This window comes from Equus caballus, chromosome 3 (assembly GCF_041296265.1).
Source record: "Equus caballus isolate H_3958 breed thoroughbred chromosome 3, TB-T2T, whole genome shotgun sequence".
NCBI classification, from domain to species: domain Eukaryota; kingdom Metazoa; phylum Chordata; class Mammalia; order Perissodactyla; family Equidae; genus Equus; species Equus caballus.
Window position 1 is genome coordinate 56,407,183 of NC_091686.1, and position 17,056 is coordinate 56,424,238.

At 38.3% G+C, this 17,056-nt stretch overlaps 1 protein-coding gene across 2 annotated transcripts in view; it reads left to right on the plus strand.

Moving 5' to 3' along the window:
• KLHL8 (kelch like family member 8) overlaps positions 1-14,046 on the plus strand; it is a 48,068-nt gene extending 34,022 nt beyond the window's left edge. Inside the window, exons 6-11 of one of the 2 annotated variants that reach the window (XM_070263451.1) lie at positions 149-260; positions 7,263-7,431; positions 7,640-7,799; positions 10,490-10,691; positions 10,928-11,012; positions 11,638-14,046. In XM_070263451.1, the coding sequence (XP_070119552.1) occupies positions 149-260; positions 7,263-7,431; positions 7,640-7,799; positions 10,490-10,691; positions 10,928-11,012; positions 11,638-11,688 (779 nt within the window). In that variant the 3' untranslated portion in view covers positions 11,689-14,046. Of the gene's footprint in view, positions 1-148; positions 261-7,262; positions 7,432-7,639; positions 7,800-10,489; positions 10,692-10,927 lie in introns of both variants that reach the window. The other variant, XM_023637760.2, reaches the window with a different exon arrangement.
• Positions 14,047-17,056: the final 3,010 nt, after the last annotated feature.

Genomic DNA, 17,056 nt, shown 5'->3' on the forward strand with positions numbered 1-17,056 from the left:
TACTGAAGTGGCATTGATCATAGTGTTGGACAGAAGAAGACGTTGAAAATTAATTTATCATGCTTTTCTCATTATATATTGATTATATTTAGAAATAAGGTCAGTTTGTTTATTTGGACTCAAAGGTAACTCCTTCTGCATTCGACAGGCAAAGTGTATGCAGTGGGTGGACATGATGGGAGTGAACATCTGGGCAGCATGGAGATGTTTGATCCTCTCACCAATAAGTGGATGATGAAGGCATCAATGAACACAAAGAGGTAGGTCAGTGTTGAAATTGATTTTGATTTGTTGGTGGAAAAAAGGAAAGCTTCCTATAATTGAAAAGGCTAATGCTTTTACTTTTTACATTTTTAGAAAATTTGAATACCTTCTTAAACACACTTTGTTAAAGTGACCAGTGTGATTCTTTGTTATATATATTTGAGAATTAAAAATGGAATCATGTTGGAGCTGGCCCTGTGGCACAGTGGTTAAGTTCATGCCCTCTGCTTCAGTGGCCCAGGGTTCACAGGTTTGGATCCCAGGCGCAGATCTGCACACTGCTCATCAGGCCATGCTGTGGTGATGTCCCACTTATGAAAAAATAGAGTAAGATTAGCGTAGATGTTAGCTCAGGGCCAGTCTTCCTCACCAAAAAAAGAAAGAAATCGTGTCTTAGAGGATGATGATTGTCATAGTTTTCACTTACACCTGAGCATTGATTTTTTTTTAACTTTTTATTTTGAAATAATTTTAGTTATTCAGAAAGTTTGCAAAAGTAGAGTTCCAGTGGTTGTCAACTGAACATGAGTTTGCTCCCTCTGTGCAACACTTGGCAATGACTGGAGACATTTTTGGTGGTTATAACTTGAGGGCAAGGAGGTTGTGGGAGTTGCTGCTGGTGTCTACTTGGGAGAGGCTAAGGATGCTCCTGAAGATCCTATAATGCACAGGAAAGTCCCCCACAACAAAGAATTATCCAGCCCTAAATGTCAGTAGTGCTGCGATAGAGAAATCCTGCTGTCTACTCTTCACCCAACTCCCATAAAATTGACATCTTACACCATCATAGTACAATTATTGAAACCAGGAAATTTACATTGATACAGTGCTATTAATTAATCTGTAGACCTTATTCAACTTTTGCCAGTTTTTCCAGACATTCTTATGCTTCTGATTTGTTTTTCTTGTCTAATTGTATTGGCTAATAATCTAATACAGTGTGAATAGTAGTGGAGATGGTAGGTCTTTTTGTCTTGTTCCTGTTCTTAATGGAAATGTCTCCAGTGTTTCTCAATTAAATAAGGTACTGGCTTTAGGACTAAGGCATGTGTATTTTAATATGTTAAGAAAATATCCCTCAATTTCTATTCATTCTTTTTTATCATTATGAGCATTAATGTTTAAAATTTTCATCTATAATAAATTGAGATGTATGTTGATAAATAGATAAATCTAAAGAGGAAGAAGATTTTTAGTAACATAACTTAGTAAATGTTGACTAGCCTGTTCAGAATTTTTTTAAGGACTTGAATACTAAATTTTCAGATATCCTAAGGTGGTAGGATAGCTAACATCATGTGACCAAATCAGGATTTAAAAACCAAGTAGACTCTATAGACAAAACCTAAAAACATTAAAATTAGAGTTATAGGCTAAAACCTGCTTTAGGTATTTAAAAAAATCAGTTATACCAGTACAACACTGTGGGAAGTCAGGTTTGTGATTATGTGGGGAAAAGTACCTGAACCAGTATGAAACACAGCTCTTAAAAAGAAAGAGAGGCCGGTCCGGTGGTGCATTGGTTAAGTTCGCATGTTCCGCATTGGTGGCCAAGGGTCCGCCAGTTCGGATCCCGGGTGTGGACATGGCACCGCTTGTCAAGCCATGCTGTGGTAGGCGTCGCACATATAAAGTAGAGGAAGATGGGCATGGATGTTAGCTCAGGGCTAGTCTTCCTCAGCAAAAAGAGGAAGATTGGCAGCAGTTAGCTCAGGGCTAATCTTCCTCAAAAGACAAAAAACAAAAAAAAGAAAGAAAAGGAAAAAAGCAAATATAATGTAGTTGCATACATTAAGAGAAGTGAAGCTTTTAGATCAAGGGGGATTGTAGTCGTGATACTGTTCTTTATGCTGATCTGTCCTTATCTGTAGCTGTGGTCTCAAAGGGGAAAATGCAGCATCGATTGGGGTATGGGAATAAAAATTAGACTCTATTTATTTCATCCTTTTAAATTTGTTTTGAGTGGGTGTTTTATAATGAACATAATCTGTTAGTACAGTAAAGTATGTTTATAAGTTGAAAATAATCATGGTATGTGGGAGGGTGCACAAAAATTGTTAAAAATATGAGAGTGATAACCTGGGATGCATCTCAGTAAGGACTAGCAGGTTAGAAAGAATCTGAAAACCATGCCATATAAAAAATTGTTGAAGGGTTTTGGTTTGGAGATGAGGGGACTTAAGAGAGTGTCTGGATATTTTAAGGGATGTACAGTGCTTTAGAAGGAAGGAATAAGTGTTTGTTCATAGTTCAGTATAATAGCAGTGGAGCATATTGTAATGTCTCCCAATGACTGAAATTATACATGTGTATGTCAGAAACATAACATATATTTTTGCACCAAACGGGAGATTAAATTAGATTACCTATTCTTTTTCTTTTTCAAATTGAAAATTCAGCAAATAGGGTGAGGATTTCAAGGACTGAGCTTAATTTACCTAAACCTAGATACTAGAGTAATTCTGCCTCTTTGTTTCAGAGTGAAAATGTAACAGGAGAGAGAAAGAGGGCTCTCTCAGTAAATAGCGAAAACACTGCTTCAGAGTAGCTTTGTCTAGAGAACACATATCACAACATCTCTATTGGGATTTTATTTAAAACAAATAAACCTAATACAACCTAACTTCACACATTGTGGCTTGCATGGTTTGCAAATTGTAGCAACATTCTGTAAGACTTAAAAATTCTTGTTACCAGAATGAACAATTTTAAATTGAACTGCACATGGGGGGGATACATTGCCATCTAATTTTCTCTGTGTTTTGTTTGTTTGTTTTTGACTGAGGAAGATTCGCCTGAGCCAATATCCATTGCCGATCTTCCTCTTTTTGTGTGTGAGTGGCCGCCACAGCACGACCATTGACAGATGAGTGGTGTAGGTCTGCGCCCGGTAACCGAACCTGGGCTGCCCAAGCGGAGTGTGCCAGACTTAACCACTGAGCCACCGGGGCTGGCCCATAATTTTCTGTTCTTGATTAATTTGACACAAAATGTTTTTACCTGGGTTTTGTTCATGTGTTCTAAAGTATGAAAGATTAGATGGAAACGTGAAGAAAGTTCTGCTGAAAAGAGATCTTTAGCCTTTTTTTTCCCTTATGAGGAAAAAGAATCTTAGGGAAAAGAAAGCTGGTCTTAAAATATGCTATTACCTTCCTCTTATCTACAGATGACATTTTAATACTTCAACAGAGCTTGATTTATGCTGCATGGTAACTACAAATAAATAGTTTATATTCTAATGCATGCATGAAAACAGGGAAGGAAATCCTAAAGTACGTTTTTAATCTTTGTGCCCTTGCCTAACTCTATCATGCTAAGCTGGTTTTTAGCCAAGAATTAAGTGAAACTTCCCTAGCAGAATAGCAGTTGATTTCTTTTAGTCTTTCAGAATATTCTTTGAGCACTTAAAATAGCTATCCAACTGTTTAAAAAATAGCAGAACTGCAATTATTTTGTTATATTATTTGCTTATAGTTTGTATTCTCCCAAATCATTTTTTCAGTGCACATTCCAGGATCATTTTCACAAGTAAAATGTCTGGTTTTAAAATTTTTTTCCCCTTCTTTTTCATCTTTGCACTGAAACAGATGCTGGTATTTATTCAAGCGGTGGTTTTATTGAAACCTGTCATCCTAACAGAGCTTCTCTAGGGGTTGATTGATTTATTCCACAAATACTGGTTAAGTGCCCATTGCAAGACATACAAAGTGCTGAAGATGCAGCAATGAGTGAGACAGTCGAAGTCCCTACCTCGGCAGAGCTCACATTCTAGAAGGGAAGATGCAAATAAAGACATAATTACAAGGGCAGTAATGTTAGCACAGGGTAAGGAGAGGGTGCTTGAGAGTGGAGAAGATCTTAATGAAGTTGCATTTCACCTAAGATCTGAAAGGATGGAAGAATTTAGTGTGGCGAAGTGTAGTGGTGGGTGGAAGAGTGGTGGGTGGAAAGAGATGATGAGTCTTTGAAAATCTGGAGGTGAATGAGAGCAGAGAGGATGAAAGAAGTCCAGTATGGCCGAGAGATCAGAGGGAATAGTGTCCAGAAATAAGGCTGAAACAGTAGGCAAAGAAAGGGCCTTTCAGGTTTGCCAAGATTTTTAAATTTTATCTAGTAGACTTTGAAATATGTATGTGCGTGCGTGTGTATATATATATATATACACACACACGCACATACATATATTTAATAGCAGGGGAATGATAGAATCAGATTCTCTTTTCAAAGATCCTCTGCATATGAAATGGAGAAGGGGTTTTCAGAGGACCAGAGTGAAAACAGTCTGGGAGATCAACAGGGTTATTGTACTATTTCAGTCAAGAAATAATGGTGGATTAGACTGCAGTGGTAGACATTGGGATAGAGAAAAGAGGACATATTTGAGAGACAGTTCGGAAGTGTACAATCAACAAGGTTTTATAATAATTAGACGTGGGGTTAGAAAGAACAATGAGGTAGAGGCAAGGATAATCCTTCAGTTTCTGGCTTAAGCAACTGAATATGGATAGTGGTTCAATTCTCTGCATTAGGGAAGACAAGACAGTGAACAGGCTGAAATTTTTGTTTGTCTTGTGATGGATGTATTAGTTTTCCCTTGCTGTGTAACCAGTTACCATAAACTTAACCTCTTAAAACAAAATCCACTTGTTAGCTCACAGTTCCATAGGTCAGAAGTCCAGCAGGTTTACTGGGTTTTCCAGTTAGGGTCTCAAAAAGCCAAGATCAAGGTCTAGTCTGGGCTAGGCTCTTACCTGCAGCCCCTGAGGTAGAAACGGCTTCCACCGTCATCTGGGTTATTGGTAGAATTCAGCTCCTTGTGCCTGTAGCACTGAGTTTCTCACTTGTACTGGCTGTTGATCAGAGGGCACTCTCAGCTCCTAGCGGCTGCTCTCAGGTCCTTTCCAAGTGTTCCCTCGGTCATCGAGTGAGCAGTGCTCTGCAGAGCGCACCTCATTCTCTGAGTTTCTGACTTGTCTTCTGCTGCCAGCTGGAGAAACCTCTGTTTTTTATAGGGCTTGTGTGATGTGATTAGGCCCACTCAGGTAATCTCTCTTTTGCCATATAATGTAGAATAAGCATAGGAGTAAAACTACAGAGTGAATAACTTGTTGGGGGGAGCGGATCTTAAAATTGTGCCTACCATAGGGAGGTAGACAGTGAGTTTCGTCATTTCAGATTACAGTTAAGGTTGAGGAGCCAGCGGGACAGATTTGAGGTAGAAGTTGGATATATGTGGGAAATATATATTAGAATTATCGGAAGTCCACGGAAAGAATGAGATTGCCTACAGAGAGACAGTAGAGGGTGATAGAGGCCTTAGAAAACTTCCTAATTTAATGATGGAGTAGAGAAGGCACTGATGAAGAAAGCTGAAAAGCACCAGGCAGAGATGTGGAGTGGAATTCAAATGTGATGTCATGAAAATCAAGAGAAGAGAGTTTCGAGGATTAGGAAATAGCCAATAATATCAGAAGCTCTTGTGGTTTGGGGTGTGGAGGACAAGGGAGAATTATTAGCCACACATTTCTGCCGTGATACAACACCCTTATGTTCTAGAGTGCACACATGTGTTCACAGGTGCCTGAAAACTTTTATAACCACAGTATTTTGTAAGTTGTTGCTTTATGTTCAAGAGAAAAGAGGGTAAGGAGACTGGAAGTGAGTAGCATTATCCTTAAGAATTCTTTCCTAGCGTACTCTTTTGGTAAACTTAAATTAAATCTCACTAGAGCAGCTGCTCCCTCCTGTAATAATAGGTAATACACAGCACTGTGGGCCAGTCCCTGTTCTTGGTGCCTCACCTGTATTAACTCATTAGTATCAGCTGTGTCTCCTCCTTTCTCAACTGGACTGCAGATGAAGAAGCAACAGTAGAGGTTTATAAAATACCCTACTTTCGGGGCCACCCCGGTTGCATAGTGCTTAAGCTTGCATGCTCCACTTCAGTGGCCCGGGGTTCATGGATTCAGATCCCAGGCATGGACCTACACACCACTCATCAAGCCATGCTATGGCAGCATCCCACATACAAAATAGAGGAAGATTGGCACAGATGTTAGCTCAGGGCCAATCTTCCTCACCACAAGGAAAAAAAAAAACCCCACTACTTTATCGAAAGTACATACCAAGTCAGTGACAGATAATAGGTTTAGAGTAGTTCAACTTTTGATTGCTGCAATGTGTTTTTTAAGAAATTGATATAATTTTTTCCAATCACCATTACGGTGAATTAGCTTTTAACATGGGCTAAGTCTCTTCCTTTCCCAGAAGAGAAATACATGCCCTTCAGAAGTAAAGCAAGGTGATAATAAAGCTTGTGATATAAAAGTTAATGTTCTTTTGTGTGGCATAGTGAAACTGCAATAAAACATGCTCTGCAGTTATGTGAATTTAGAAATGAGACTGACTTCTGACTTCCATAGCAAACTGTGTCTGTCAGTTCATCAACTTCTCAATTATGCAACTGTGTGTTTTCCTGATTGAATGTTTTGGGCTCTATTTATAGTATTTTCTTGGGTTTTACTTTATTATTTCATTTGAGTTTAAAGCAACCTGTGTAGGCTCTGCAATATAAAACTCCAGAGGGTACTTTTCACATAGGATTGCACAGTTTGGCACACCTGTAGCCATTTATTCAGAAGCTTTGATAAATCTAAAAATAATGGGAGGGGGCCAACCCTGTGACTGAGTAGTTAAGACTTGGGCAGCTCAGAGTTTGCTGGTTCAGATCCTGGGCGCAGACCTACACATCACTCATCAAGCCATGCCGTGGTGGCGTCCCACATAGAAGAACTAGAAGGCCTTACTACTAGGGTATACAACTATGCTCTGGGGCTTTGGGGAGGGGGGAAAAAAGAGGAAGTGCTTTAAAAAAAAATAATGAGAAAAAAACACCTTGAAGTTTAACATGATAAATGACTTGCGTTAGCACAGTTTTTTTGCTGCCTTTTTTCTGGAAACAAACCCAGATGCTAAAGTGTTTTTTATTGTCTTTGCAGGCGAGGAATTGCTTTGGCCTCCTTAGGAGGTCCAATTTATGCAATTGGAGGGTTAGATGACAATACTTGCTTCAACGATGTGGAGAGATATGACATAGAATCTGATCAGTGGAGTACCGTGGCACCAATGAATACTCCCCGTGGAGGAGTTGGCTCTGTGGCTCTAGTAGTAAGTTAGATGGCATCGTGCTCATTGGATTGCCTTGCATCACATCCTTAAAGATCTGGTATATTCATATGTCCAGGATGCAGATATTGATTATACACCATATTATTTCATAAATACTGCTTTCTTGCACATTCTGGTCTACCATTAGGACAACATATAAATCAATTCAAAATCTCATGTCATGTGTTTTTCTCTTTTCTTTATTTAGAACCATGTTTACGCAGTAGGTGGCAATGATGGAGTAGCTTCTTTATCTAGTGTGGAGAGGTATGATCCACATCTGGATAAGTGGATAGAAGTTAAGGAAATGGGTCAGCGAAGAGCAGGCAATGGAGTTAGTGAGCTGCATGGTTGCTTGTACGTTGTTGGTGAGTGGATATTTCTCTAGTTTAACTTATTACAGTATATACGACGACAGTGTCATAAAACAACACAATAACAAATTGTATTGCATTTAGGCTCAAGTGGAATCGGTTCTGAAATTTTCTTTTGAATTCTTAAGGTTTAGATTCATGCATTTTTTGTTTATCTTTGTCTTTCATGTGTCAAACTTTTACCTCCATATTTTTACTAGGAGTAGTAGGGGATTACATTTAAATAAGATTTTTTTTAATGTAAGGACACAAATTGAATGTACTTTGCTAAAGTAAATCTTTAAAGATCTAAGACGTTTTTCTCATCTTCATTTCAAGGGAATTGTACTAACTACTTTAAGCAAACCAATAGATATTTCATATGCGTAATGGCTCTTAGCATCTTTATATTGCTTTTTGCGTTACTGAATTGCAGAGTTGGAAGGGACAATAGGGCAGTGCTTTCTCACACTCTTATATGCATATGGATAGTATGGAGATATTGTTAGACTGCCAGGGAGGGGATCTACATTTTGTATTTACAGCAGCTTCCAATTGATCATGGATACTGTCCTGGTCCACTCAGCGCACCTGAGTACTATGAAATGGGAATAATCCCTGTCTTTCAGAATTGTTTTAAGAATTAGAGTTAATACATGTTGAGCATCTCAAACTGTGTCTGGTACTTTGTAGTTACCCAGTAAATGGGCAGCTGTGTTGTGATTAGTAATCTCGTCCTGTACAGAGGAGGAAATGAGGTCGGAGAGGTTGTCACTAGCATATGTCACACTTTTGTTGATGTAAATTGTTTGTTGTTACATAACGTACAGTTCTTGAGAAGAGAGTGAGATATTGTTAGCATTTAATTATCTGCAAGTAATAGAGGTAATGCTGCGTCTTCCAGTGCTCCTGTGTGTTAAAGAAGAGAAATAACATAATTTACCTTTAGATCTTGCCTGATCATCACAGCGGCTCTCTGAGGTAGTCAGAGACCCAGAGAGTGAATAGTTTACTCATAATCACATGCCTACACAAGTGACAGAACTGGAATTTGACAGTACACCACTGCCGCCTCTCACAGCGCCTTGCCTAGCATAGGCATTGATTTACGTGTGTTGTGTGTCAATAGGAGTGGCATTGTTGCTGTTACTTGTTAAATCTTCTGGACTCTTATAGTTAGAACAGACATAGTAAAAAGAAGACTGACGCAGGTTAAATATTAAAAAAAAACCCTCTTGGTCGTTCAAGTCCTATTTAAAACAGACACAATTGATTTGAATAAGAAAACTTTGAAGGTAACTGTATGCACAAGTCTCGCAAGCTAATTGCATCTTGCCTTTTCTGTTCCTCTGCTTGGAATTCTTTATTATAAGTTTATATGCATTATCTAGGGAAATGATAGGGAGCCAGTGAAAAAGAAGGCTATGAAAAATGTAACTACTAAAAACTTAATCTTCTCCATTAACATGAAGAATAATTAAAACTAAACCCTTCATTATACTGAAAAAATGTTTTATATCCTGGTTGTGGTGATGACACTACTGTAGACATTTGTTAAAATTCATCAAATTATGCACATACAATTGGTGAATTTTACCTCAATTAAGTTGATTTAACAAAATTAAACCCATTAGAGAAGTTGACCCTTGATATTTTTTTTACCGACCTTGTTTCTAAATAGGCTGATCGTAATATCAACACTTGCTGTCCTCAGGAAAATAGACTTCGTCACCAGAGAGAGCTATTACTCACGTAGACTGAGATGGAACCTAAAAAGAGACATTTATTTTTAAAGCAAAGAGCACTGTTAAAATAACAGTCTCTATTTTTAACCTTCAGGAATATAATAAGTAACATTATTCAAATGATCTGTAGAGAAGAGTGTCATCATCTGTAATATGTAACACAAAGATGTAGTTTTGGCAAAAATTGATTAAGAATTCAATCATAGTCCACCAACCATCTCTGTAATTATGATGGCATTTATAGTATTAAGGGAAACAGTTGGAAAACTAACGTATCTAAATAAGCCAAAAGATTTAGTGTAACTTACTCTCTTCTCAGGCCCACTTACTGTTTAACAATATAAAACACACACGTCCACACGGAGAGAAGGAGTCTCAGTGCGGTCTTGCTTGCCCCTGAGAGGCTGAGGGAAAATTGTATGAATGTCTGGGGTTTTTTTTTTTCTTCTAAATTATCTGCTTAGACGCAGTGAGTCCAGTTTTTCCCATTTTGAGATTTTTAATTCTAGTATGGAGGTAAAATACAACTTAAATTATCTTGAATTATAGAAAATGCCTAGTAGGAGTTGGTAGTGGTGATAGATGTTGGGGTGAATTTTCCTGATTTTCTCAATTTTCTGAAGTGTTTTTAAAAGATTGAGTTGTAGGGGCTGGCCCCGTGGCCGAGTGGTTAAGTTCGCGCACTCTGCTGCAGGCGACCCAGTGTTTTGTTGGTTCGAATCCTGGGCGCGGACGTGGCACCGCTCATCAAACCACGCTGAGGCAGCATCCCACATGCCACAGCTAGAAGGGCCCACAATGAAGAATATACAGCTGCGTACCGGGGGGCTTTGGGGAGAAAAAGGAAAAAAATAAAATCTTAAAAAAAAAAAAAGATTGAGTTGTAGAAGATATTGCATTGAGATTTACTAGTAAATTCTACGAAACGTCATGCCGTTTCTCAAATCTTTCTTTGTGTAGGTGGTTTTGATGATAATTCTCCTCTGAGTTCAGTTGAGCGATACGACCCTCGAAGCAACAAGTGGGATTATGTAGCAGCACTTACCACTCCCAGGGGTGGAGTGGGCATCGCGACAGTGATGGGCAAGATCTTTGCAGTTGGCGGTCATAATGGCAATGCCTACTTAAATACAGTAGAAGCGTTTGATCCAGTGCTGAATAGGTAATTTTTATGTTTTCTCTGTGCTTTAATGGGCTCTTCCAGTACCAGTTACACCAGAATGCTAAAATGCTGCTACGTGTAGTAAATAAAAAACATTTGGCGTATCTTTATCTCCCTCAGGAAGATTGCTGTCTTTCAAAACCAGTCTCATAATAGGGAGTTTTTGTCTTGGTTGGTATTGTAAGTAAGGTAAATCGTGCTTTGTGTTAAGATAACGTTATCTTCTGTCTTTTCAGGTGGGAGCTGGTTGGATCCGTGTCTCACTGCAGAGCTGGAGCAGGTGTAGCTGTGTGTGCCTGTTTAACTAGCCAAATTCGAGATGTAGGTCATGGATCCAATAATGTGGTTGACTGTATGTGATTTGAGTTCCAACAGTTTAGTCATATCTGATAGGCAAAAAAGACAATCAGGATTTTGTATGACCACCTTTGAACAGTTTTAGCTACTACTAGAGTCTTGTTTAAATGGAAACTGTTATATTGTGATTAACTGCAACTTTTGGAATGGTAGCTAAAGAATTATTAGTAATAAAGTTAAATTTGATGCTTCCCACTTTAGAAATAATGGAGTAGGGAGGAAGACCTTCTAAGCTGAAACCATACCTCCTCCAAAAAATGTTTAAAGTAGTGCCAGAATCTTGAAATCCCTTTTTAAAAAATGTGTGGATGAATCAAAATATAAAATGGAGTCATTTGCCGAGTTTTACCTTTTCTTTTGCCTAAAAGTGTTAACCTCAGGCAGTGAATCTTTCCTAGAGAGGAGATGAGAACCTGCTCGTCAATACAAGGATGTCAACACAAGGATGTAGGACAGAGAAGAGACCTGCTCCTTTCAGAGATCATTTCTACTTGGTGCTGATGAATTTATGCCTTGCATTTTTCTAGGTGTTGATTTTTCAATTTCTTGGATATTTACGAAGGTAGAAATAATGTTTCCTCTTTCCCAGTGCCACCGGGCTGCGTTGTCAGCTTGTAGAAGTGCTGTAAGAAGCCCTTAACACAGCTTGAATTGTTAGGACACCAAAAGACCTAGCGGAACTCATTCCATCCCAACAAATCTCAACTTATTTTTTCATCTCATGCGAAAAGAGTTTGTTTCATAATAAGCAAGAACTGAACCAGAGGAAGTATTCGAGGAGAAGGCTTTAGAGCTGATGTTGTTCCAGTGCCCGGTCGAGAGGCGTTGAGAGGGAATGGTGCCGATTACGTGACTCCTCAATGAGGGCAATCTGAAATTATGTTTAACACTCTTCTTTGATTTAGTCATTTGATTTCAAACCCAAGATGTATTACCTTTCTATTTTGCCGTTTGCGAACCATCCTGGTTTTTCTAACTGTACAGAGTCTGGATTTATTTATTATCAGAAAATGAATGCATTTTTACAAAAACCCTTCATAGACTGTTCTTTACTGATTACTTCAAGTTCATCGGTACCAGTAGAAGATATTGTTGGTCGAAACAGAATGATTGAAGCTGCTGCTGTCCTTTTATTCAGTCCTCTCTGGTTTATCTATTGAACTTTAGGTGAAAATATTTCTGTACGTTAATTTGAAGCCAGGATATTTACACACCTACTGATTTAATAACTCTTCTTGATTTTAACCAGCATTATAAACTGGTCTGTTCATTATGTGTATATATTTTTATAAATATTTATGAAGAATGGTAAAATATTCTATTTTGCATTTGTAATGTAGTTGGGTACCTCTCTTCCAGGCTTTCCTAAATTTCCCTTTAGTCTTGGTTAGAATGTAGTGCAGTTCACTGCTGGGCAGTCATCTGGTTCACAAGCACGCTGGGGTGGTGAAGAACACTACCCCATCCAGCCCTCCCTGAAGTTCATTGCCTAGTAGCTCTGATGGTTCTCATTCACTGGCAGCCTGGGCTTGTCAGTACGCTAGGACAGAAAGCCACATTACAAAAGCCAGGGCCTATTGGGTATATTAGACCCAGAAAAAGAAAAAGAAAATATTCTCAGAAGGCCCAGGCCAGCAAGTAAAAAAGGTCTTTCATGGAGCAGATTTAAAAGTTCCCGAATTAGGCCATTGTTTGCTGTCAGCCTATGGGCACGTTCAGAGGTCATTGCTGCATCTGAACCAGTGTTCTCTTGTAAAATTAGACCCATATTTCAGTCCATCCCAAATGCACTTAACTCTGTAGAACTCACTGGCTGGGTGTAGAGAGTAAGTCTCAAAACCTGGCTTCAACTGTCAGTTTCTCATGTCTAGTGGAGTTCTTGTGTTATAAGCTTGTCTAGTTGTGGTTACTGGATGTTTGTTATATTTATTTTGGTAAGGGAAATGTCTTCATCTTATTGTTTCCAAGATTATATAAAATCTTTTTTTCTTTAACATATTTCTGCCTTTGTTGTATGTATAGATTTTAGGGGCATAAAGGTATTACATTGCTGTTTCCGGTTTTTACTACACGGTAGTCATCTAACATACTAAGTTAGTACCCTAGCTACCCATAAAATATGAACTCCTTATAAGTAAAGTAAAGTAAAGGGATCCTGTGCTGTCTGTACATTATGTGTGAGCAGTCGGAAGCATTGCCTTCACGGACTTGACAATGGTGTGAAAAGACAAATAGTGGAATCAATATGCAGTCTCTTTATTGAAAACACTTTCTTTGAGATATGAATGAGAATCAGGCTGAAGAAGTCATGCACTTGAGAGGTGATTATGTTCATAGGAATGAAGAAATGAAATGTTCAAAGAAGTAGCTTCTTAATTGTGAGGGCTGTCACTTCAACCTCAGATGTTAATAGCGCCTACCAAACAGTGACATAAGATAAAGCTAAAATTTTGAAATTGTAAATGGAAAAAAGAAAAGGTGAAAATTTTGTGTATTGTTTCTTCAAGAAATATTTCTAGGTGCTTATGTTTGATTGTCCCATATGATCATGAAAGCTACTGCTTACTGTATTGCACTGCCCCTTTAAGAACAAATTTCTTCTTATTGTTTTTGGCTAATTTTACTGTGTTCTGTGTAACTCATCATTTTTTAAATGTTAGTGTAAACTTAGTACTCCCTCTAAGGAGTATTATTTATTCTCTTAATTCCCAAATGAATTTCGAACTTAAAATGCTATTGAATGCCTAGATAAGAGATTGTTGAAATTGCATAAACTACTCTTGCAAATGATAAACTTGAGAATTTTCTTTGTTCCTTTTTTCTCCATCTCTTATAAGAGAATGCATTTAAAATCTAATTCATGGCTTATCAATTAAGAATGTTTTCTGTGGTTTCTCATATCAGACTTTTAAAGAAATTGGTATTGGGATGTCGTTGGCTCTGTCTCTTTTTCCCCTTTATGTGAAGTTACAAGTGGCAATAAAATTTCTCTGTAATATTTTTTTTTTAAAGATTTTATTTTTTCCTTTTTCTCCCCAAAGCCCCCCGGTACATAGTTGTATCTTCTTAGTTGTGGGTCCTTCTAGTTGTGGCATGTGAGACGCTGCCTCAGCGTGGTTTGAAGAGCAGTGCCATGTCCGCGCCCAGGACTCAAACCAACGAAACACTGGGCCGGCTGCAGCGGAGCACACGAACTTAACCACTCGGCCACGGGGCCAGCCCCCTCTGTAATATTTTCTTAAAACCGTACGTAAATTTGTGTAGTAATACTCCAGCAAATCAGAAGAATAAATTATCATATGTACTACTAAGTACTGAGATCAGAGAGTTGGGTTCACATCAGTGCTATTTATTGATTCAGAGTATACTGCATGTGTCTGTCATGAATAGGAACTTTCTACAAGGTCTGTGTAACTTTGCTTCTCATTGTTTGATTGCTTTTATTGAAGCCTTTCAAAGCTGTGTAATTGTTTATTCTCCATCCTCAGATACAAAATCTGTTTTAATAGGTTGGCTGTAATATTTTTCTGTTTATAAAAGGGATCTTTATGTTTAACTGAAAATAGATTTTTGTCACTCTTAAACAAATTAAAGGTTAAAGGCAACTGACGTAAGTAGTTTCACTAATCTTAACGACTCTCTCTTCAGCAATTGCAGCTTTGTGCTGCACAGGAATGAGATTCTTTATGCGTTAAGATGAATGTTGTCCTTCCAAGTAGTTACCTCGTGAAGCTGTAATTTTGGGTTTTTTAGCTATGTTGCCATTGCTAAAAACTTTTCTGAAACTTGTGTTTGAAAATAGCCTGAAGAGGCCATTTGTAAGTCATCCAAGAGAATATCTCATCACAGTCAGACGTTCATTTTGACCAGAATCTTGGTTATGGCCCTGTGGATTTCATCATCAGACTTGATTCAAAGTATTTCTATCACAGGTGAAGTGTACCCTCAAAGAATTAAGGTTTTCCTTCACTGGAAAAAATATTTTCAAAATATTTTCAGCAGCCCCAATGGAAGATTTGTAAAATTAACTCTGAGCAATAGTAACTTCCTTAAAAGAAATATATAGCTTCTTTGAGGGGAAACCTTATTTGAATGCAAAAATCCTGGGGGTTTTTGTTGTTTTTTTAACAAGTCAGTCTTCCATTATCTTACTGGTTGATGCTAAATTCAGTCTACCTGAACCAACTCTTTACAATATAAGAGGTTTCTTAAATCTGGGTAATAGTCATGGGGAATATTAATAACTAATTTGTTAAATCTGTAATCTATACTAGTCATTTTATAATGTTTTAATCTTTACAATAATTTTGCATTTTACGGTTAAACATTAGATTCAAAGACATTAACTAATTTGTCCAAGATCCACAACTAATCAGTGGGTAACCAGTGTTCTTTATGACTGAAAAATTCACTCTTCCACCCACTATCCGCTGGACCTCTCCGCTCACAAGGGAGTATATGTACACTTAAGGAAAGATGATTTTCATAACCTCTTAGCATTATCAAAGTATTTCTGATCATTATATTTCTTTTTCTTTTTGGGGGGCCACGTCTTTTATTTTATTGAAATATTAACATATAGCATAATATTGGTTTCATCGTGTATACGTGACTCAGTGCATGTATACTTTGTGAAGTGATCACCACAGTACGTCTAGTTAACCCGTCACCACACAGTTAAAGGTTTTTTTTCTTGTGATGAGAAGTTTTAACATTTACTCTCAGATTTATTTTCAAATATACAATACAGTATTATTAACTACAGTCCCCATGCTGTACATTACACCCCCAGGACTTTATTTATTTATTTATGTATTTGTTGTGAGGAATAGTGTCGCTGAGCTAACATCTGTGCCAGTCTTCCTCCGTTTTATGTGGGACGCCACCACAGCATGGCTGGATGAGCGGTGCTAGGTCTGTGCCTGGGAGCTGAACCTGTGAACCATGGGCCGCTGAAGTGGAGCACACTGAACTCAACCACTAGGCCACAGGGCTGGCCCCCAAGTATTTTTTGTTTTTAATTTCATTTGGTCCATGATCATGATCTGTATGATTACACTTCATGGAAATGTACTGAGACTTGTTTTATGGCCTGTTATGTAATTAAATTTTGTTACTATTTATGTATTCTTAAAGAGCCTGACTGATGTGGTGCAGTTTTCCATGTTTGTACATTATATAAGCCTAGCTAATTGTGTTGTTCAGTCTTCTGTATATTGCCATGTTTTTCTTTTGGCTGTTTGACCTATCAACAGAGGGAAGTGTATTGACATTGCATATTATGATTAGTTTCCATTGTGTGTGTTGAGGTTTTCTGATTTATATGTATGCTAATTTAAAAGAGGTGAACATTTTATTTTTCAGTGGTGTGTTTTCAGATGTGTATTTGATTCTGTTCCCAGGGACTTTATCCTGGAAGGGAGCTGTCACTGGTTGGTTTTGTAGAGTTCATGGGGCCTAAAATACTTCAGCCCTTTCAGACCCTGTCTCAGACCTTTTGCTGTCACTTGCTATCGGGTAAGGCAGAACCCCATCCAGTTTCAGTGCTGTCCTGGAGCTGGTCTTCCAGATTTCTCAGTGAGTACCTTTGGCTCTTTTGTGGTTCACATACCTGTTGCTGTCAGCTCGGTTGCTAATATTGCACAGATCTTACACCTGCTCAAATTTGGGGGTTCCTGAAAAACCTAATTGGATTAGGATGTTGTGCATAGGGTTTTAATTTTGTTATCCTAGTTGCCCTGGCTGGTTTATTTGGGGTGGTGGAGCTAGGATTAAGTGGTCAGAAATTTTACTGGCACCCCCACTATTCAAGAACCTTTGTCCCACACCCCCACCCTGAGGGAGATTAGCCCTGAGCCAGCATCTGTTGCCAGTCTTCCTCTTTTTCACTTGAGGAAGATTGGTCCTGAGCTAACATCTGTGCCAATTTTTCCTCTGTTTTCTATGTGGGTTGTCACCACAGCATGGCCACCAACCAGTGGTGTTAGGTCCATGCCCAGGAACCAAAT